Genomic DNA, 16722 nt, shown 5'->3' on the forward strand with positions numbered 1-16722 from the left:
CCAAATTCAGTACCCTGTCCCGGCTTTCTCCCCATATCCCTTATTACACGACCAACCCTGCCACCCCAAATATTGCCACACTAGATATCGCACTTACAACTCTCTCCAACAGGCCAACTCCATCACTGGGCTAAGTTTCCATTATATTCACTATTATTAATTTGTGAGCTTTAACCACGAGTGAGCCATTTGCACAAAGGTGCGAGAGGAAGCGTAACAACCAACTCTGATCTAGTCCTCACCAGTCATCCACATCCAAACCGGACCCATTTTCCAGCAGGAGTCAAGGGATAGCGTGAGGAGCAGGAGCCCTGGCTGACTTTCCCTCTCCCAGACTCAGGGGGACTAAAGTCAAACCTATCCCACCATCCAGGCCGAGGTCAGCTAACTCAGGAATCCATGTTGTACAAAGGGGTCAGTGATTTACAAACAACCAGCCACAACTGTAGGTGCAATGCTCAGGTGTGAAGCCAAGGACACGAGTCAGGCTAACCTCGCCAACATACAATACAGCCTTCCGTCTTGGCATCAGCACAGGAGCAATACATGGGCAGGGAGATTAACTGTAAGCAGAAGACAGCTGATTTCATCAATGTCAGCAGACAGGTGACACAACCAGTGTTGCAGCATTATCACACTGTCACAAGAGTTGTCAGATGTACATTCATGAAGCAATAACCCACATCAGTTAAACCCATTAAGCTACCTCTGTGATTGTAGCGAACATATGGGATTCTTGACTTTTACTCGTTGTCCCCCCCTCCCTTTTTGTTAAGTTGTGTTAAGGGGATATTCCTTGATTCCAGTTCCAATGAAGGGTCTGTACCCAGACATTAACCTGCCCTTTGTCTTCAGATGCTGCTGGATTTGGTATATTTACAGCATTTTCCTTGCTAAGCACTGATCTTAGCAATGTCGCTGTAGGGGGGCTCAAAGCCCTTCCCTGTAGAGAGAGATGTGCTTGAACTGGTCTCATGTTCTGGGCAGCTGATGTTTAGAGATTTACGAGCAGGTCGCCCATCCACTCTTTTGGCTGTGGAAGGTGCACGAGTAAAAAGAGAAGCACCCAAACTCCATTTCACATCCAGTACTGCGCACGGCACAGTATTTCAGCGCAAGTACAGCTGTCATTATCACTCCAGTAGAGACTAACTATGCTCCTCGAGACACTCACCAGTCTGTGGTTCTTTCTCTGTTCACCTATGGTCTGAAATCAAAGAGAGGAGGGAATTAGATTCCAAGCAGTCACATAAGTAACATTAACCCAACATTACATAGAATTTAGAGCACAGAAACAGGCCATTAGGCCCAACAGGTCCACACCGGAGTTTATGCTCCACACACACCTCCTCCCTCCCTGCTTCATCACACCCGATCTGCATATCCTCCCATCTAGCGGTAGAAAGAAAGACCAATGTTGAGGAGACTGGATTGTGATGAGATTGCAGGCCTCACAGCTTCAAATCCAAAAAACAGCTGATCTGAAGCAGTTGGAAGGATCTTTTAAAATCAACAAGACTGGATTTTTTTGCAGGAGGGTGGCTGGGGGAGATTGAAGAGAATGGAAAAATTGACAGTTGCAAAGTGATTTCTGGGGTAAAAAGGCTCATTATAAGCCTTTAAAGGGCACCTTGTTTCACTGGAAAAACCGAGACAAAACAAAACATCAGATGGAAATCCTGCCTGAACCTCGTCCCTTCCTCCCATGAGTGAGCTCCAGGAGCAGTTTGGAAGATGTTTATATACTAAGCCAGTTTCTTTCTCTGTATGGATGTGTTAAACCAAGGCCCGTCTGCTTGCTCGATTGGTTCAGGTAAGCAGTAAAGATTCCTACAAGAGGAGCAGGGAGAATTCCTGGTGTCCTGGTCAACATTCCTTCCCTCAACAGACAAAGATAAAACTTAACGGGTCATTGATCTCATTGTTGCTGCAGAATGACTGCCACATTTGTCTACATACACTTCGAAGTAGTTCAATGTACAGTATGTGAAGCGTTTTGAGAAGTTCCTGATGAGGCACTTTATAAATGTAAATCTACCTTTCTCGAAAGGGGCAGTTTGACAGCATTCAACTGGCTTGCTGGATAAGGGTTGTATGGTAGCTGAACGCTCAATCAGGGGCGGAGGAAAGGAGGGAGAAATCAGTTCTTTGTAATACTCGCGCAAAACCACAGAAGATGTGAAGCAGGATCAATGGTCCCCATCGGGAGAATCATAGCCCAGATTGTCCTTCTGAAATTGGTGTATTGTACTTGTCTAGTAATCCAGAGATCAGAGAATGGGAGTTCAAACACCACCATTTTGAGAATTTTAATTCGGCTTAAAGAAAAATCAGGACATAACAATAAGCTGGTATCAATAAGAGTGACCATGAAGTTGTTGGATTGTCATAAAAACCCAACTGGTTCACTAATGTCCTTTTGGGAAGGGAACCGGTCATCCTTACCCAGTCAGACCTATATGTGACTCCAGTCCCACACCAACGCGGTTGACTCTTAACTTCCCTCTGAAGTGGCCTAGCCTGGCAAGCCACTCAATTGGATCAAACCGCCATTAGCGCTTCAAGAAGGCAGCCCACCACCACATCAGGGCAACTCGGGATGGGCAATAATTGCCAGCTTTCTGAGCGATACCCATATCCCGAGAATAAGGAAAAAAATGATAGAATGCTGCTGCTGGACTCAGCAACTGGGAATTGAGTGAATGTGGATGGAGCAGATTGTGTAATGTTACTTACAGGGGTCAGCTTTCCAGTGAGCAGCAGCAGCAGCGTACTCTTCCCGACTCCATTGGGTCCGACAATGCAGACTGAGAGAAGGGCGAAACAGAAGCAACAGTTACAATGGGCTTTTCACTGCAGGACAGAAGTTGCAGGCAACATGCTGCACGCCACAGGGAGGAGGCCCCTCTTCCCCTCTGTTCAACAGGTTCAACATTAGGCAACATTCAAAACTGCAAAGGTAAATGACGGCATTGCTAAGCACTGAATTTCAGATTAGAGATCATTTAACACTAATATATTTAAATATTATATAGCAATTTCAAGGCAGGAATCCAATAGGGACTCAGGCAACAAATCACAAAAGCATCATTTAAACAAATCGGATTTAGATTCCAGCCTGTAACTCACTCCTAGGTATCTATTAGTCTATATATATTTATATATCTGAATATATATTATATATCTGAACCCCTCAATTAGATTCTAGTCATGTAACTCACTCCCAGGTATCCATTTTTCTATATGCTGTATAAACCATCTGAACCCCTCGATTAGATTCCAGCCTGTAACTCACTCCCAGGTATCCATTATTCTATATATAAACCATCTGAACCCCTCGATTAGATTCCAGCCTGTAACTCACTCCCAGGTATCCATTATTCTATATCTAAACCATCTGAACCCCTCGATTAGATTCTAGCATGTAACTCACTCCCAGGTATCCATTATTATTCTACATATAAACCAGCCGAACCCCTCGATTAGATTCCAGCCTGTAATCACTCCCAGGTATCCATTATTCTATATCTAAACCATCTGAACCCTCGATTAGATTCCAGCCTGTAACTCACTCCCAGGTATCCATTATTCTATATATAAACCATCTGAAACCCTCGATTAGATTCCTGCCTGTAACTTACTCCCAGGTATCCATTATTCTATACATAAACCATCTGAAACCCTCGATTAGATTCCTGCCTGTAACTTACTCCCAGGTATCCATTATTCTACATATAAGCCAATGTTCCCCGTAATTTTTTTTGCCTTGCATGGCCCCTTTAAGGGGCTGAGCGGGCCATTCAAAATACTGCGCATGCGCGGTTTTTACATTGAAAAGCCGGTAAGCTGGCTGCGCGGGTTCCCTGGAGCGCTGCGCAGTTTACATGAAACATTGATATAAATCATCTGAACCCCTTGATTAGATTTGAGTCTGTAACTCACTCCCAGGTATCCATTATTCTACATATAAATCATCTGAATCCCTTCATTAGATGCAGCCTTTAAGTTATTTAAGTGTATCAAATATCCTCCATATAAACCTTCCAAGTCCCTTAGTTACAATATTGTTTTAGAATCATGTGACACTTTTGCACGTATTGAATTGAAGTGATGCAGTATTAGCTCAGACAACTAGAGAGGGATTCTAAACATCTCAGGGACATGCAGTGCGCAGCAGTATGAGATGCTGGGCAGAACCCTATAAATTGGCTCAACAACTTAAGGTTTTAAACACCATCATGCCCCTAAAGTCATTACTTTGACAGAAATATATTCTTTTAAAACACCCATACCGCCCCCACCAACAGCAGTTTGGCAAATGGAAAATGAAATGGGTGCTCACTTCTGGAATCCATGTCAATACCGAAGTCCAGGTTCTTGAAAAGTAGCTTGTGGTTTTCATATGCAAAATCAACAGCTGGAATTTCAGACAAAGAATACAGCACTAAGTTCAAGGCGAACCACATTACACAGGGCCCTTTGCTCAGCTGCACACACGGGGCAGCATTCTGCATGGACAACACACATACATACACTGGAGTGGGTGCAGAAGAGAACAACAAGATCAAGAGAATGAACCACAAGGAAAGACCAGAGAAGCTGAAGGTTAGCACCTGGAGAGAAGGTGGTTGAAGAGGATTTCACTGAGGTATGTGGCGCATAAGGTGACCAAAGAAAGTTACTTCAAGGTAGTCAGGCCAGTAGGACAAGCGTGCATAAATGTAAATTTGTGAAAGTAAATTTAAAAGATGAAAAAAAGGGCAATGAACATTTAGAACAACCCATATAACGGGCATGGTAGTGAAGTTTAAAGACTTTAGGGGAATTGAAGACACAGTTGGACGTATTCGAAGGATGCGCTCAATGGGATGAATAACCTTTTGTCATCCGTGACTTAAAAAAAAAAAATGTCTGTACATTCATAGGACTATCACTCAATGCCAAGTAAGTTCCACCCTATTTGTCCCTTTCGTTCTTTTCCCCCCTTCCCCCTTTACTGCCTCTGTACTTGCTTAAAGTCTGTTACATCTCTAACTTTTTCCAGTTCTAACGAAAGGTCATCAACCTGAAATGTTAATTCTGTTCTCCTCTCTCTCCACAGATGCTACCTGACCTGCTGAGTATTTCAAGCATTTTTGGTTTTTATTTCAGATTTCCAGCATCCGCTGTATTTTGCTTTTGCCAAGTAAGTTAGTGCTGACGCTCCTCTCCTTAATAAATGATACTTACTGCAAGCCAGAGCATGCATACTTCACGAGTTCCTGGCCCATTCCAGGACATGATCATATCATCTTAAGGCCACAGCTTCAGCGCATGATTGAGGAGTGCTGTGTTTTAGAAAGTGTCATCTTTCAGATGAAAACATATGAACAGTGGCAGACAGGAAAGACCCACCGGTCCACCCAGCTTGTCCCACACAACTGCGATGCCCTGTGCATCACATTATATACACTCCTCACCCCACCCGGAAGCCATGTGATCCCCTGGGAGAGGCAAAAACAGATTAAAATCCCAGGCCACTTCCTAACCTCAGCTTGTGCCCCATGGGTCGATCTCCGGGAAGGAGAAGACCTGCCCATGAGAGGTGTCCCAGGCTGCTGCTCAGCACTAGTTTTATAAAAAGGCAAAACATTAGGGGGAGTCTTTCAATCACTCAAACTGTTACCGTGCACCCCCAGGATCGGAGGGCTCAGCGGAGGTGGGTTTGGAAATGTAAACTTCACGGTGTATTCTCGGGGCCTTTTCAGAAGCTCAGGAGCTTCGTTTGACTCCTCATCCATGTTCTTTTTACGACACTTCTGCTGTTTGCGTGTCAACGCGTCCTTCGTCTGTTTCTCCTACAAGATAGAATTTGGTCGGAGGGGGAAGAGGAGAAAATCAGCAGCAGCAGTTGAAATAACAAAAACTATTTGTCAACCTATGGAGAAGAAAAGACCAAGATGGTTCGACCACTCAACGTTTGTCCCTTCACAATCATATTGCCCAACAGAACATTGTATCCCACTTGGGGTAGAAAGTATCACAGTGCATTAGAATCTTACATTCAGCCATGCTCCAAGTGAATGGCGGAGCAGACTCGAAGGGGCTCAATGGCCTACTCCTATTGCTATAATCCTTTTGCTCGCGATCTAGGTTTAAACCCAGCACATTTGTCTACTCCCCCAATCCCTCAGTTTTCCAGTGAGCAACTGTGACACACAGACCAAGAAGGTACAAGGTTTGACCAATTTCCTGATCACTGGCGCAGTCTGGACACTCCAGTTGGCCATCAGCACCCCTCAGCTGGGGCAAAGTAGTAAGTAAATCAGTGGGACAGGGTTCCTACTCTTGAATACTACCCTTAGTACGGGCAGCACGGTGGCATAGTGGTTAGCACTGTTGCCTCACAGCACCAGGGACCCGGGTTCGAATCCAGCCTCGGGTGACTGTCTGTGTGGGGTTTGCACATTCTCCCCGTGTTTGCGTGGGTTTCCTCCGGGTGCTCCGGTTTCCTCCCACAGTCCAAAGATGTGCAGGTTAGGTTGATTGGCTATGATAAATTGACCCTTAGTGTTAGGGGGATTAAAATGTGTGGGGTTACGGAGATAGGGTGGGATATGTGTTGGTGTAGGGGTTACGGGGATCGGGTGGGATATGTGTCGGTGCAGGCTCGATGGGCCGAAATGGCCTCTATCTGCACTGTGGGGTTTCTGTGATTCTGTGACTCTTGCCAGAACACACTTGGTGAGGACAGGATTGAGCTCCGTTTTCACTGAAAGTCTGAACATGCACACACTGGTGCTCTCTAACGTCCTGTGTAATACATCCCTTCTATGTTTGAGCAGTCCATGAAATGACAATTTTTTCACAAAACACGATTAATTGAATCGTATTGAGGCATTCTGAAAAACACATTGATCACCCAGATCAGGGCTACTAAAATGACAGAGCGCAGTTCCCATCCAGACCGGAAATACCTTGCATCCGGACTAGAGTGATCGGCGGTTTCTAAGCAGTTATTTAACTCCAGTCACTGCGCCTAAGCCACTCTTGCACCATCATGTAGAATGATTTCAAAAGTTAAATACATGATCTATTTACCTTCCAATTATCCACCTCAAAAAATTGTATTTAGAAAGCACCTTTAACATAGAAAAACATTGGCTCTGCAGCGGACAGGTGAAGTTGCCAAAATGAGGGGATGGATGGAATTACAGGCAAGGGAGTGGTGTTTCTGGCAGGTGCTAAAAGCAATGACATTGATCTTCCGGAAGTTCATGTAGAGGAAATTATGGCTTAACCACAACTTAAATGCCAGCTAGGCTCACAGCACAAACATGGGCATGCAAGGCAAGCTGGGCATTTTCAGTTTATCTATGGAATGCTGACCTTGTGACTCTTGATGACGTCACCAAGAGGCAGCAGGTAGATTAAGTACAGAACGGGACTTGGTTTAACGTCTCAACTGAAGGACACACCTCTGACAATGGAGCACTCGCTCAGTACTGCAGTGAAGTGTCTGCCTCGATTATGAGCTCAAGTCCTGGAGTGGGGAGAACACAACAACTTGTATTTATATAGCGCCTTTAACTGATTAAAATGTCCCAGTTTAGGAAGGGAATTCCAGAGCTTAGGGCCGAGACAGCTGAAGGCACGGCAGCCAATGGTGGAGCGAAGGAAAATCGGGGATGCACAAGATGCCAGAATTGGAGGAACGCAGAGTTCTCATGGAGGTTTGCAGGGCTGGAGGAGGTTACAGAGATAGGGAGGGGGCGAGGCCATGAAGGGATTTGAACACAAGGATGATCATTTTAAATGTGAAGCATTGCTGGACCAGAAGCTAACATAGGTGAGAGCGCACAGGGGTGACGACAGAAAGGATGGTAAACTAACCTTGTACAACACCCAATTCCTGCCTCATTTCCTTTATTATAAAGGCAGGCATCTGAGAAGCCATGGAGACAATCCTCTCCCAGCCCTCTGCCAGTGTCATCCTGTGACTGGCTGGAAAGGAATCAGTGAGCAAGTGGCTGGCAAATTTTCCCAGTGAAGAATTGGTTATTCCTTCCCACACTCACCCTCCCAACAGATTAGCACTCCTCAATATCTGAAGTAAACTCACTGCCAGACTATACATCAGCAATTTAATCTTACATACGCAGTGGTGTGAAACCACACACTTACGTTACTACCATCACAAAGAAGATGCTGCAAACCAGACTGAGGCCAGCCTGCAGCACCTTGCACAAATCACGTACCGCTTGTTTGGTCGACTTGCCGCCTGCTTTTAGATCTTTAAGTCTCTTTTCCTGTTTCTCGTAGAGTTTCAGCATTTCCTTCTGTTTCTGTTGGTACATCTTCTTAAAGGTATCTGGAACAGACAAAGCATACAGGAATCAAAAGAGCCACAGCACTCTTCAGAGAAGGAATCTATGCACGCAGTCTTACTGTACAAGGGCCATGAGGTAGGAATTACAGGACACAGATTCACCCACATTACTGAAGATCAGCTGCACATTATTGATGCTGTGCGCGTTGGGGTAAAAATGTAATGGGAAAGGGAAGGGAAGCAATCTGATGTAAAGAACAACTTTGTGTGTTGGGGAGTTTGGAGGGGAGGGGAGCAGCCAATTTGTAGACTTTTATCCTTCTATAATGTCATTTGTCATGTTAAATGACTTTCCCACCAGTCAATCTTTATTTTAATCATTCAACTCAACTGTAACCATTCCCCAACTCTCCCAACACATTAGTACAATAACTTGCATTTATATAGCATCGTTAACGTAATAAAACATCCCAAGGTGCTCCACAGGAGCGTTATCAAACAAAATTTGACACCAAGCCAAATAAGGAGAAATTAGGGCAGATGACCAAAAACTTGGTCAAAGAGGTAGGTTTCAAGGAGCGTCTTAAAGGAGGAGGGGGAAGGACATCTAAAGCTACTGCTAAAGCAAACAGGGTTCTAGATGTATTCACAGGGCAATTTAAAACACCTTAATTACCAAGATCAGCTCAACGAGCAGGGTCTCTATACTTCAGAGAAGCGTAGACTTAGGGATGATTCGATCAAGGTTTATAAAATAATCAAGGGACTAAATTGTGTTTACATAGACCAATTATTTCAACTGGATAGGTTAGGGAGGACCAGGGGTTACGTAAGGGCAGAACTAGGTTGGATGTTAGGTGGCTCTTCTTTTCCCAGAGGCTGCCAGCTCGTGTGGTGATAGCCGATTTTCGCGGAATTCCTTTAAGCGAGAGCTGCACCAGTTTCTGGCTGGGACGGAGATCACCTCATACAAGTAGTAGATAACCTGTAATGTAAATCAAGGCCAATGTGATTGCCTGTATTTCGATCACCTAAGAGGGCGGGAGAGGAATTTTCCATTTTTTTTAACCCCAATTGAAGATTACATTTTCTGGGCGAGTGGGGAGTGTATGTACGGTGATGTATGAGTGGGACAGGCTAGATAGATCATTAGGTATTTTTCTGTCCATCATTTTCGTATGCAAGATAGTGAATGTAGGCAGGCTGTTTGGCTGTATCGACCCAAGTATGTTTCCTAGAATGGCCACTGAATAGTAATCAGGGCGTCTTGTGCTCCTCCTCTGCTCTAGAAAAACCTATTTACACTGTCTGTGTCAACGCCTTTCCTTAGTAAGTAATTCCAAAGGGAGAATTACTCCGTTTGCTGCTGGAAAATCAATCTTGTTCTGAACATAAAAACAGAAAATGCTGAAAACACAGCATCTGCTGCGAGAGAAATAAGAGTTAACATTTCAAGTCAATGCTGCTTGAACTGCTGAGTGTTGCCAACATTTTCTGTTTTATTTCAGATTTCCAGCATTCTCAGTATTTTGCTTTTGCTTTCATGCTCTTAACACTCACATATGCAATTTTGCTGCAACAATTTTCTTTTGGATGAAGAAGTTCCCTCACATTTTTCTCTTACTTTCAAGTTCCTCACTTCTAACTTGCAATGCCTGGAATTTGAACCTTCCACCAGTGAATCATTTGCTTGGTTAATTTTTTATCAATCTAGCTTCATAATCCTGTAAAACTCCAATTAGATCACCTCAGAGTCTCTGCCTTTTCAAAGAAGACAAGCATTAACCATTTCTCATAACTTGTATTCCCAATATTCCCAATACCCAGCATCATCCATGTTGCTCGCCACTTACTGTAGTTCCCCCTGTAGTAAAAGAGCTTCTGTATGTCCAGGTGAATGACGTCCGTACAGACGTCATCCAGGAAGCCCTGGTCGTGGGACACAATTAGCAGAGTCTTCTTCCAGGTTTGCAGGTAGCTGACAATGAGAGACAGCAAATAAGTACAGCTCAAAGGCAAATAATCAGAGGCACAGGCATTTCAGATGGCTGTGTGCGTAAATGTACTCCCCAGTATGTTACCGAGTCATACAGACCAGAACCCCACTGCCCCCCAGGATCTAACCCTGATCTCAGCCAGAGCACTACTATTGGTCTCTGTGCTCTTGGCATGGGGAAGTACGGTGGAGGAGAGAAATTAACCAGTACCACAACTGACCGCTTTGCGGAACACCTCTGCTCAGTCCGTAAAGGTGACCCCGAGCTTCCGGTTGCCTGTCACTTTAATTCTCCGCTCCACTCCCACTCTGACCTCGGCCTCTTACATTGTTCCAATGAAGCTCAACGTAAGTTCGAGGAACAGCACCTCATCTTTTGATTAGGCACTTTCACATGACAGCAGTTGATCATCCTGCCATTGCCATTTACATTTCATCTAGAATCATCTTTTGTTTCTTAACTTGTCCCATTACCATCTCCTTTTGCCTTGCACCATCATCCCTTTTGTCTCTTAATCTCTCCCGCCTTCCACCCTATCACAGACTTTCCCTTTTGTTCTTTCCTCCACTCCCCCTTTCCCAGCCCCTACACTTGCTTAAAAACCTGTTACATCTCCCACTTTTTCCAGTTCTGACGAAGGGTCAGTGACCTGAAACCTGAACTCTGTTTCTCTCTCTACAGATGCTGCCTGACCTGCTGAGTATTTCCAGCATTTTCTGTTTTTATTTCAGATTTCCAGGATCCACAGCATCTTGCTTTAGTACCACAACTGAGCCACTCTCTAATATTCTACTGTAATATTAAATTATCAGAAACCAGTCAATTTCAGGGAGATCTTATACAAAGAAAATTGAATTTGGGAGTAGTCAGAATCGGTTTGGCGGACAATGTCTGGACTTGCCCAATTTGTTACACACTGAAATCAACAGTTTAATCAGACATCTGAAGCAAGAAAGGCCACAGTGATTCTGACCGTTCAGAGATATCATTTAAACAAATTTCAAGTCGAGCTAATTCAACATTGCATGTACTGTGCTCTGGAACTTTAAAATGAAAGCGTTCTGAATAGGTAAACCGGCACAGGGTTGAAATTCTCTATTTCTCCCAGAAAGAAACAGCTTCAGTCAATAGTTTTACTTGAACGTCATCTTTAATAGTTTTCTCCGTAGGTGCTAGGTTGAGATTCAAGGGGTGCCGTACCACTGCCACTTCACGTATCTGCTGTCATACGTGAGAGATAACTCCAGAGCCGAGAGTGAAGTGTCTCCTGGACGGTGCTGGGCTCAACTCAGTGTGGAATTCTGGCCATAGTCTGAAAACATTAACTGGCAGATTTGCCTGTTCCTGTGCCTATGGCTATTGGATTGCTTGGCTTAGACTCAAAAAGGTACTTAATTCAACAGATCACCAATACACCAGGTCTGACTGTATTTGAAAAGGGTCCCTGCGTCCCACACAAAGCTCCATGGACAGGTGATCTGAGTTTGAAGGGATTTCTGAATTTTGAGTTTGAAATTTCGAAATTGAGCAAACCAGATTGTGAACCCACACTATCAATATTACACTTACTTGTTAAGCCAGATGACAGCATTAAGGTCCAGATGGTTTGTGGGCTCGTCCAACATCAGTAACGTGGGCTCCATGAACAGAGCTCTGCAATACACAGCAAGGACACCATAATAAGGCAGTGGGCACAAAGACAACCGACTAGGCAAACCGTGATATTGAACTTCCTTGTCTCTTCATAAAAACCAGTAAGCAGTAAAATTATAGTTTTTGGATCAGCTGTGTAGCGAAATCTGCAGACAAATAAAAAGCCTACAGCCTCCACTATCCCCAGAGGCAGCCCTCATCTTCCTGCTGATCCCATCCTCACCTCCCCAGAGGCAGCCCTTATCCTCCTGCTGATCCCATCTTCACCTCCCCAGAGGCAGCCATTATCCTCCTGCTGATCCCATCTTCACCTCCCCAGAGGCAGCCCTTATCCTCCTGCTGATCCCATCCCCACCTCCCCAGAAGCAGCCCTTATCCTCCTTCTGATCCCATCTTCACCTCCCCAGAGGCAGCCTTTATCCTTCTGCTGATCCCATCTTCACCTCCCCAGAGGCAGCCCTTATCCTCCTTCTGATCCCATCCCCACCTCCCCAGAAGCAGCCCTTATCCTCCTTCTGATCCCATCTTCACCTCCCCAGAGGCAGCCTTTATCCTTCTGCTGATCCCATCCTCACCTCCCCAGAGGCAGCCCTTATCCTCCTGCTGATCCCATCCTCACCTCCCCAGAGGCAGCCTTTATCCTTCTGCTGATCCCATCCTCACCTCCCCAGAGGCAGCCATTATCCTCCTGCTGATCCCATCCCCACCTCCACAGAGGCAGCCCTTATCCTCCTTCTGATCCCATCCTCACCTCCACAGAGGCAGCCATTATCTTCCTGCTGATCCCATCCTCACCTCCCCAGAGGCAGCCCTTATCCTCTAGCTGCCCTCATCAGCCCCATCCCAGGTTTTAGCGGGCTTAAAAGTGGATAAATCCCCAGGCCCTGACGAGATGTATCCAAGGCTGCTGTGTGAGGCAAGGGAGGAGATTGCAGGGGCTCTGACACAAATTTTCAGAACCTCTCCGGCCACAGGGGGCATAGTTTCAAGGTAAGGGGCAGGAGGTTTAGAGAGGATTTGAGGAAAAACTTATTCACCCAGAGGGTGGTTGGAATCTAGAACTCACTGCCTGAAAGGGTGGTAGAGGCAGGAACCCTCACAACATTCAAGAAGCATTTAGATAAGCACTTGAAACGCCATAGCATACAAGGCCACGGACCAAGTGCTGGAAAATGGGATTAGAATAGACAGGGCTTGATGGCCGGCGTGGACACGATGGCCCGAAGGGCCTCTTTCTGTGCTGTATAACTCTATGACTATGACTCAGACAGGGGAAACCCCAATTCCCTCCTATTCATCTTCCCCTATATGCCTCGCCCTCCCCTAAACAGAGGGTTCTTAGTCATGGAGCCTGTACCTTCCCCTAGCCAGAGCAAGGCAGCCTCTCAACTTTCCATAGCATGTACCATTTCCTGATCAGAGATGGTCGGTCTCTCATCCCCCATGACCTGCCCTGTGCTTACCTAGCCAGTGACACTCTCATTCTCCAGCCTCCAGAGAATTTCTTGGTAGCTCGATTCTGCATCTCAGGAGTGAAGCCCAGACCAGCCAGGATACGACGGGCTTTAGCCTCTGCAGAAGCAGCACCTGTAGCACGCAGTTCCTCATATACCTACAGAATGACAAAAAGGAGCGTCGCTATTATGTGAGAAATCTTAATGCTACCTACACACCTGAAAACTCGAAGAGAGAAGAAGCTGAATAGGGAACTTGGATACAAAGGACCCCATCAATGTTCAAGCCTCAAAATTACAAGTTGCCTCCTGAAAAGGTTTCTCTTGTCACTTGCAGAATCCTCCATTCTCACTGCAGTGAGAAAGCAGTTAGTCCACCAATGTTTCTCTCCAAATCAATATAATGAATCCAATAAAACGTTTTACAATCCAACTGAATGTAGACAAAAATGCACTGGTCAAAGAAAACTAGAATCATACAGAAAAATAGTTTTCAAATATTCAGTAAATCAAGTTTCCCCCCCCACCCCCGAACCACGCTGGTTACGATCCCTTTGGATGAAGGCAGCCCTTCAGTCCATCTGATCTCACACCATTACAGACTTTTAAAAGGTTTGAAGTCTTATCCAAAGGTGGCATCTCTGGCAGCGCAGCACTCCTCAAGACTGCCATCTTATATTATGTGCTCAAGTCATAGAGGGAGGTTTGAACCCACAACCTAATGACCCTGACACTCAAAAGCATATTTAAAAATTTGGAGGGCAGTTTGTTGGCTTAAGGCACTGTCGGTTAATTTAATTTTACCAGCATGGCATAGATGGATTTGGAACTTGTTTCATGGAAGATTGGAAACATAGAAGATAGGAGCAGGAGTAGGCCATTCGGCCCCTCGAACCAGTTCTCTATCCAAGTCAGTACCTTGCCCCCAATCCCATGTGCCTTAACTTTACACGCTAATCTCTTATGCGGGACCTTATCGAAAGCCTTCTGAAAGTCCAAATACACCACATCTACTGGTTCTCCCTTATCTATTCTACCAGTTACATCATCAAAAAATTCCAGTAGATTAGTCAAGCATGATTTGCCTTTTGTAAATCCATGTTGACTTTGTCCGATCCTGTCACTGTTTTCCAAGTGCTCTGCTATTACATCTTTTATAATGGACTCTAGCATTTTCTCCACTACCGATGTCAGGCTTACCGGTCTATAATTCCCCGTTTTCTCTCTACCACCTTTTTTGAATAGTGGGGTAACATTAGCTACCCTCCAATCCATTGGAACTGTTGCAGAGTCTATCGAATTTTGGAAGATGACCAGCAATGCATCTACTATTTCTAGGGCCACTTCCTTAAGTACCCTAGGATGTAGATTATCAGGCCCTGGAGATTTATCGGCCTTCAATCCCGTCAATTTCCCCAACACCATTTCCCTACAAATACTGATTTCTTTCAGTTCCTCCCTCTCATTAGACCCTATGTTCCCCGGCATCTCTGGGAGGTTATTTGTGTCCTCCTTTGAGATTCTGATTAAGTCGCCATGGAGGTGAAGTGGAGAGGGGAGCTGGGCACTTCCCTGAAGAATAGGAGTGGGTGATTGAAACAAGGGCAACTTCCCTTTTAGATCAGCAGTTCAGAGTTCCTGGGGGAAAAAACTCTCCCGCTCACTGCCGATGAATGGTGAATAATGCAAAGGGGAAGGCAAGAGAAACTCCAAGAGCCACCAGTTAACACAGAGCAAGAGTTGACAAATATCAAACCTGGTGTGTCTCAGGACATTTCCTCAACCCGCTCTCAATGCAAATCAATCATTTATGAAACCTAGCACAAATTGGAAGCAATTAGCTCCAGCTCGAGTAACTGAGACTTGCCCACACATTGCAGGCTTGTTCAACTAGAGACCCGTAGGGCAGCTTCAGAGTGCACTACCAGCTCTACCAAGAACAGCTGGGGGCCATTTACATGCGTGCACACAATTCTTCACAAGGCCCAGGGGAGACCTGCATGGGAGCCTCCATTGGTGGTCCGTCCAGCTGTGGGACAGTCACCAAGCTGAGAATTAGTGAGACTCCCTCTCCTTTCCTTGCTCTACGAAAATCAAGGGAATGCTATTAAGAAGCAGGGTAATGCAAGCTTCCACAGAACAAGTAGGCCTATTAAAATAGGGGAGTGTCCCCACAGTGGGATGATTTAAAATCAAATCAGTGTGCGGGGAAAACTCTAGGTGCAGACCCCTATTCCACCATTACGTGCTGTACATTGCAGCATCATGACATTGTCTTTGAAGGAGAGTTTGGCTAGAACTGTGACCCTCAACAACGCTATTGAGTAACACTGCACTACATGCATGGAGGTAACATGATTGTTGCAAACTTGGCAGTACTACTGTAGGTTATACCCATCAGGAAAATCTGAACGGGCTCTTTTCTCTTTTAAAAAAAAAAAGGCTGAGGGAGGATCTGATAGAGGTTTTTAAAATTATGAAGGGGTTTGGTAGGGCAGGCGGAGACAAGATGTTTCCACTTATGGGGGAGATCAAAACTAGGGGCCATAAATAGAAGGTAGTCAGGACCTTCTGGGCCGAATGCCCTGTTTCGGTGCTGTAAATACGATGTAATACTAATCATACCAATAGGGAATTCAGGAGAAACTTCTTTACCTAGAGAGTGGTGAGAATGTGGATCTTGCTACCACACGGATAGTTGGGGCGAACAGCATAGATGCATTTAAGGGGAAGCTAGATAAACACGAGGGAGAAAGGAATAGAAGGTTATGCGGATAGGGTGAGATGAAGTAACGTGGGAGGAGGCTCGTGTGGAGCATAAACACCGGCATGGACCGGTTGGGCCAAATGGATTGTTTCTGTGCTGTACATTCGATGTAATTATATGTACCACAGCAAGAATCTGACATGGTTTCCATCGTATTAGGAGTGCTGCTTGTGTGAAAGACAAACACCAACATGGACTGGCTGAACAGCCTGTATCAGTGTTGTAATTTCTATTTCAGTTCTGGCAGCTCAATGATGATTTGTTACACGAGTTAGATTAGGATGAAGAGGTGAAAAAAAAGTTGACTGAAGCTTAAAAGCTCACCTTTTGCAGTCTTTCGCCAGCTCGGTCATCTCCCTTCTCTAAGAGAGCCTGGAGCTGTCGCTCTTCTTCCAACAGCTTTAGCCGCTTCGTATCAGCCTTCAGGACAGCATTGACTGCTGCTGTGTCATCGGCCTTCACCTCTGAGAAGAGAGGTCCCAAAAGAGTCATCAGCTCAATGGATCACTTTTCAATACAACACACATTTCTGTACCTCACTCC

The 16722-nt window shown here is 45.2% G+C and overlaps 1 protein-coding gene across 3 annotated transcripts in view; it reads right to left on the reverse strand.

The window, feature by feature from the left end:
- The window catches only part of abcf1 (ATP-binding cassette, sub-family F (GCN20), member 1), a 61122-nt gene that overhangs the window by 13788 nt on the left and 30612 nt on the right, over nucleotides 1–16722 (reverse strand). For all 3 annotated transcript variants that reach the window (XM_085974908.1, XM_085974907.1, XM_085974906.1), the window contains 9 exons: nucleotides 16504–16643; nucleotides 13422–13570; nucleotides 11875–11958; nucleotides 10162–10286; nucleotides 8238–8350; nucleotides 5666–5837; nucleotides 4343–4417; nucleotides 2737–2807; nucleotides 1175–1207 (listed from right to left, as the gene is read on the reverse strand). In XM_085974908.1, the coding sequence (XP_085831034.1) occupies nucleotides 1175–1207; nucleotides 2737–2807; nucleotides 4343–4417; nucleotides 5666–5837; nucleotides 8238–8350; nucleotides 10162–10286; nucleotides 11875–11958; nucleotides 13422–13570; nucleotides 16504–16643 (962 nt within the window). The remainder of the gene's footprint in view (nucleotides 1–1174; nucleotides 1208–2736; nucleotides 2808–4342; nucleotides 4418–5665; nucleotides 5838–8237; nucleotides 8351–10161; nucleotides 10287–11874; nucleotides 11959–13421; nucleotides 13571–16503; nucleotides 16644–16722) is intronic.

Source organism: Somniosus microcephalus, unplaced genomic scaffold (assembly GCF_052327205.1).
Source record: "Somniosus microcephalus isolate GS21.2 unplaced genomic scaffold, FLI_Smic_1.0 unresolved_chr1, whole genome shotgun sequence".
In the NCBI taxonomy this organism is placed as follows: Eukaryota; Metazoa; Chordata; class Chondrichthyes; order Squaliformes; family Somniosidae; genus Somniosus; species Somniosus microcephalus.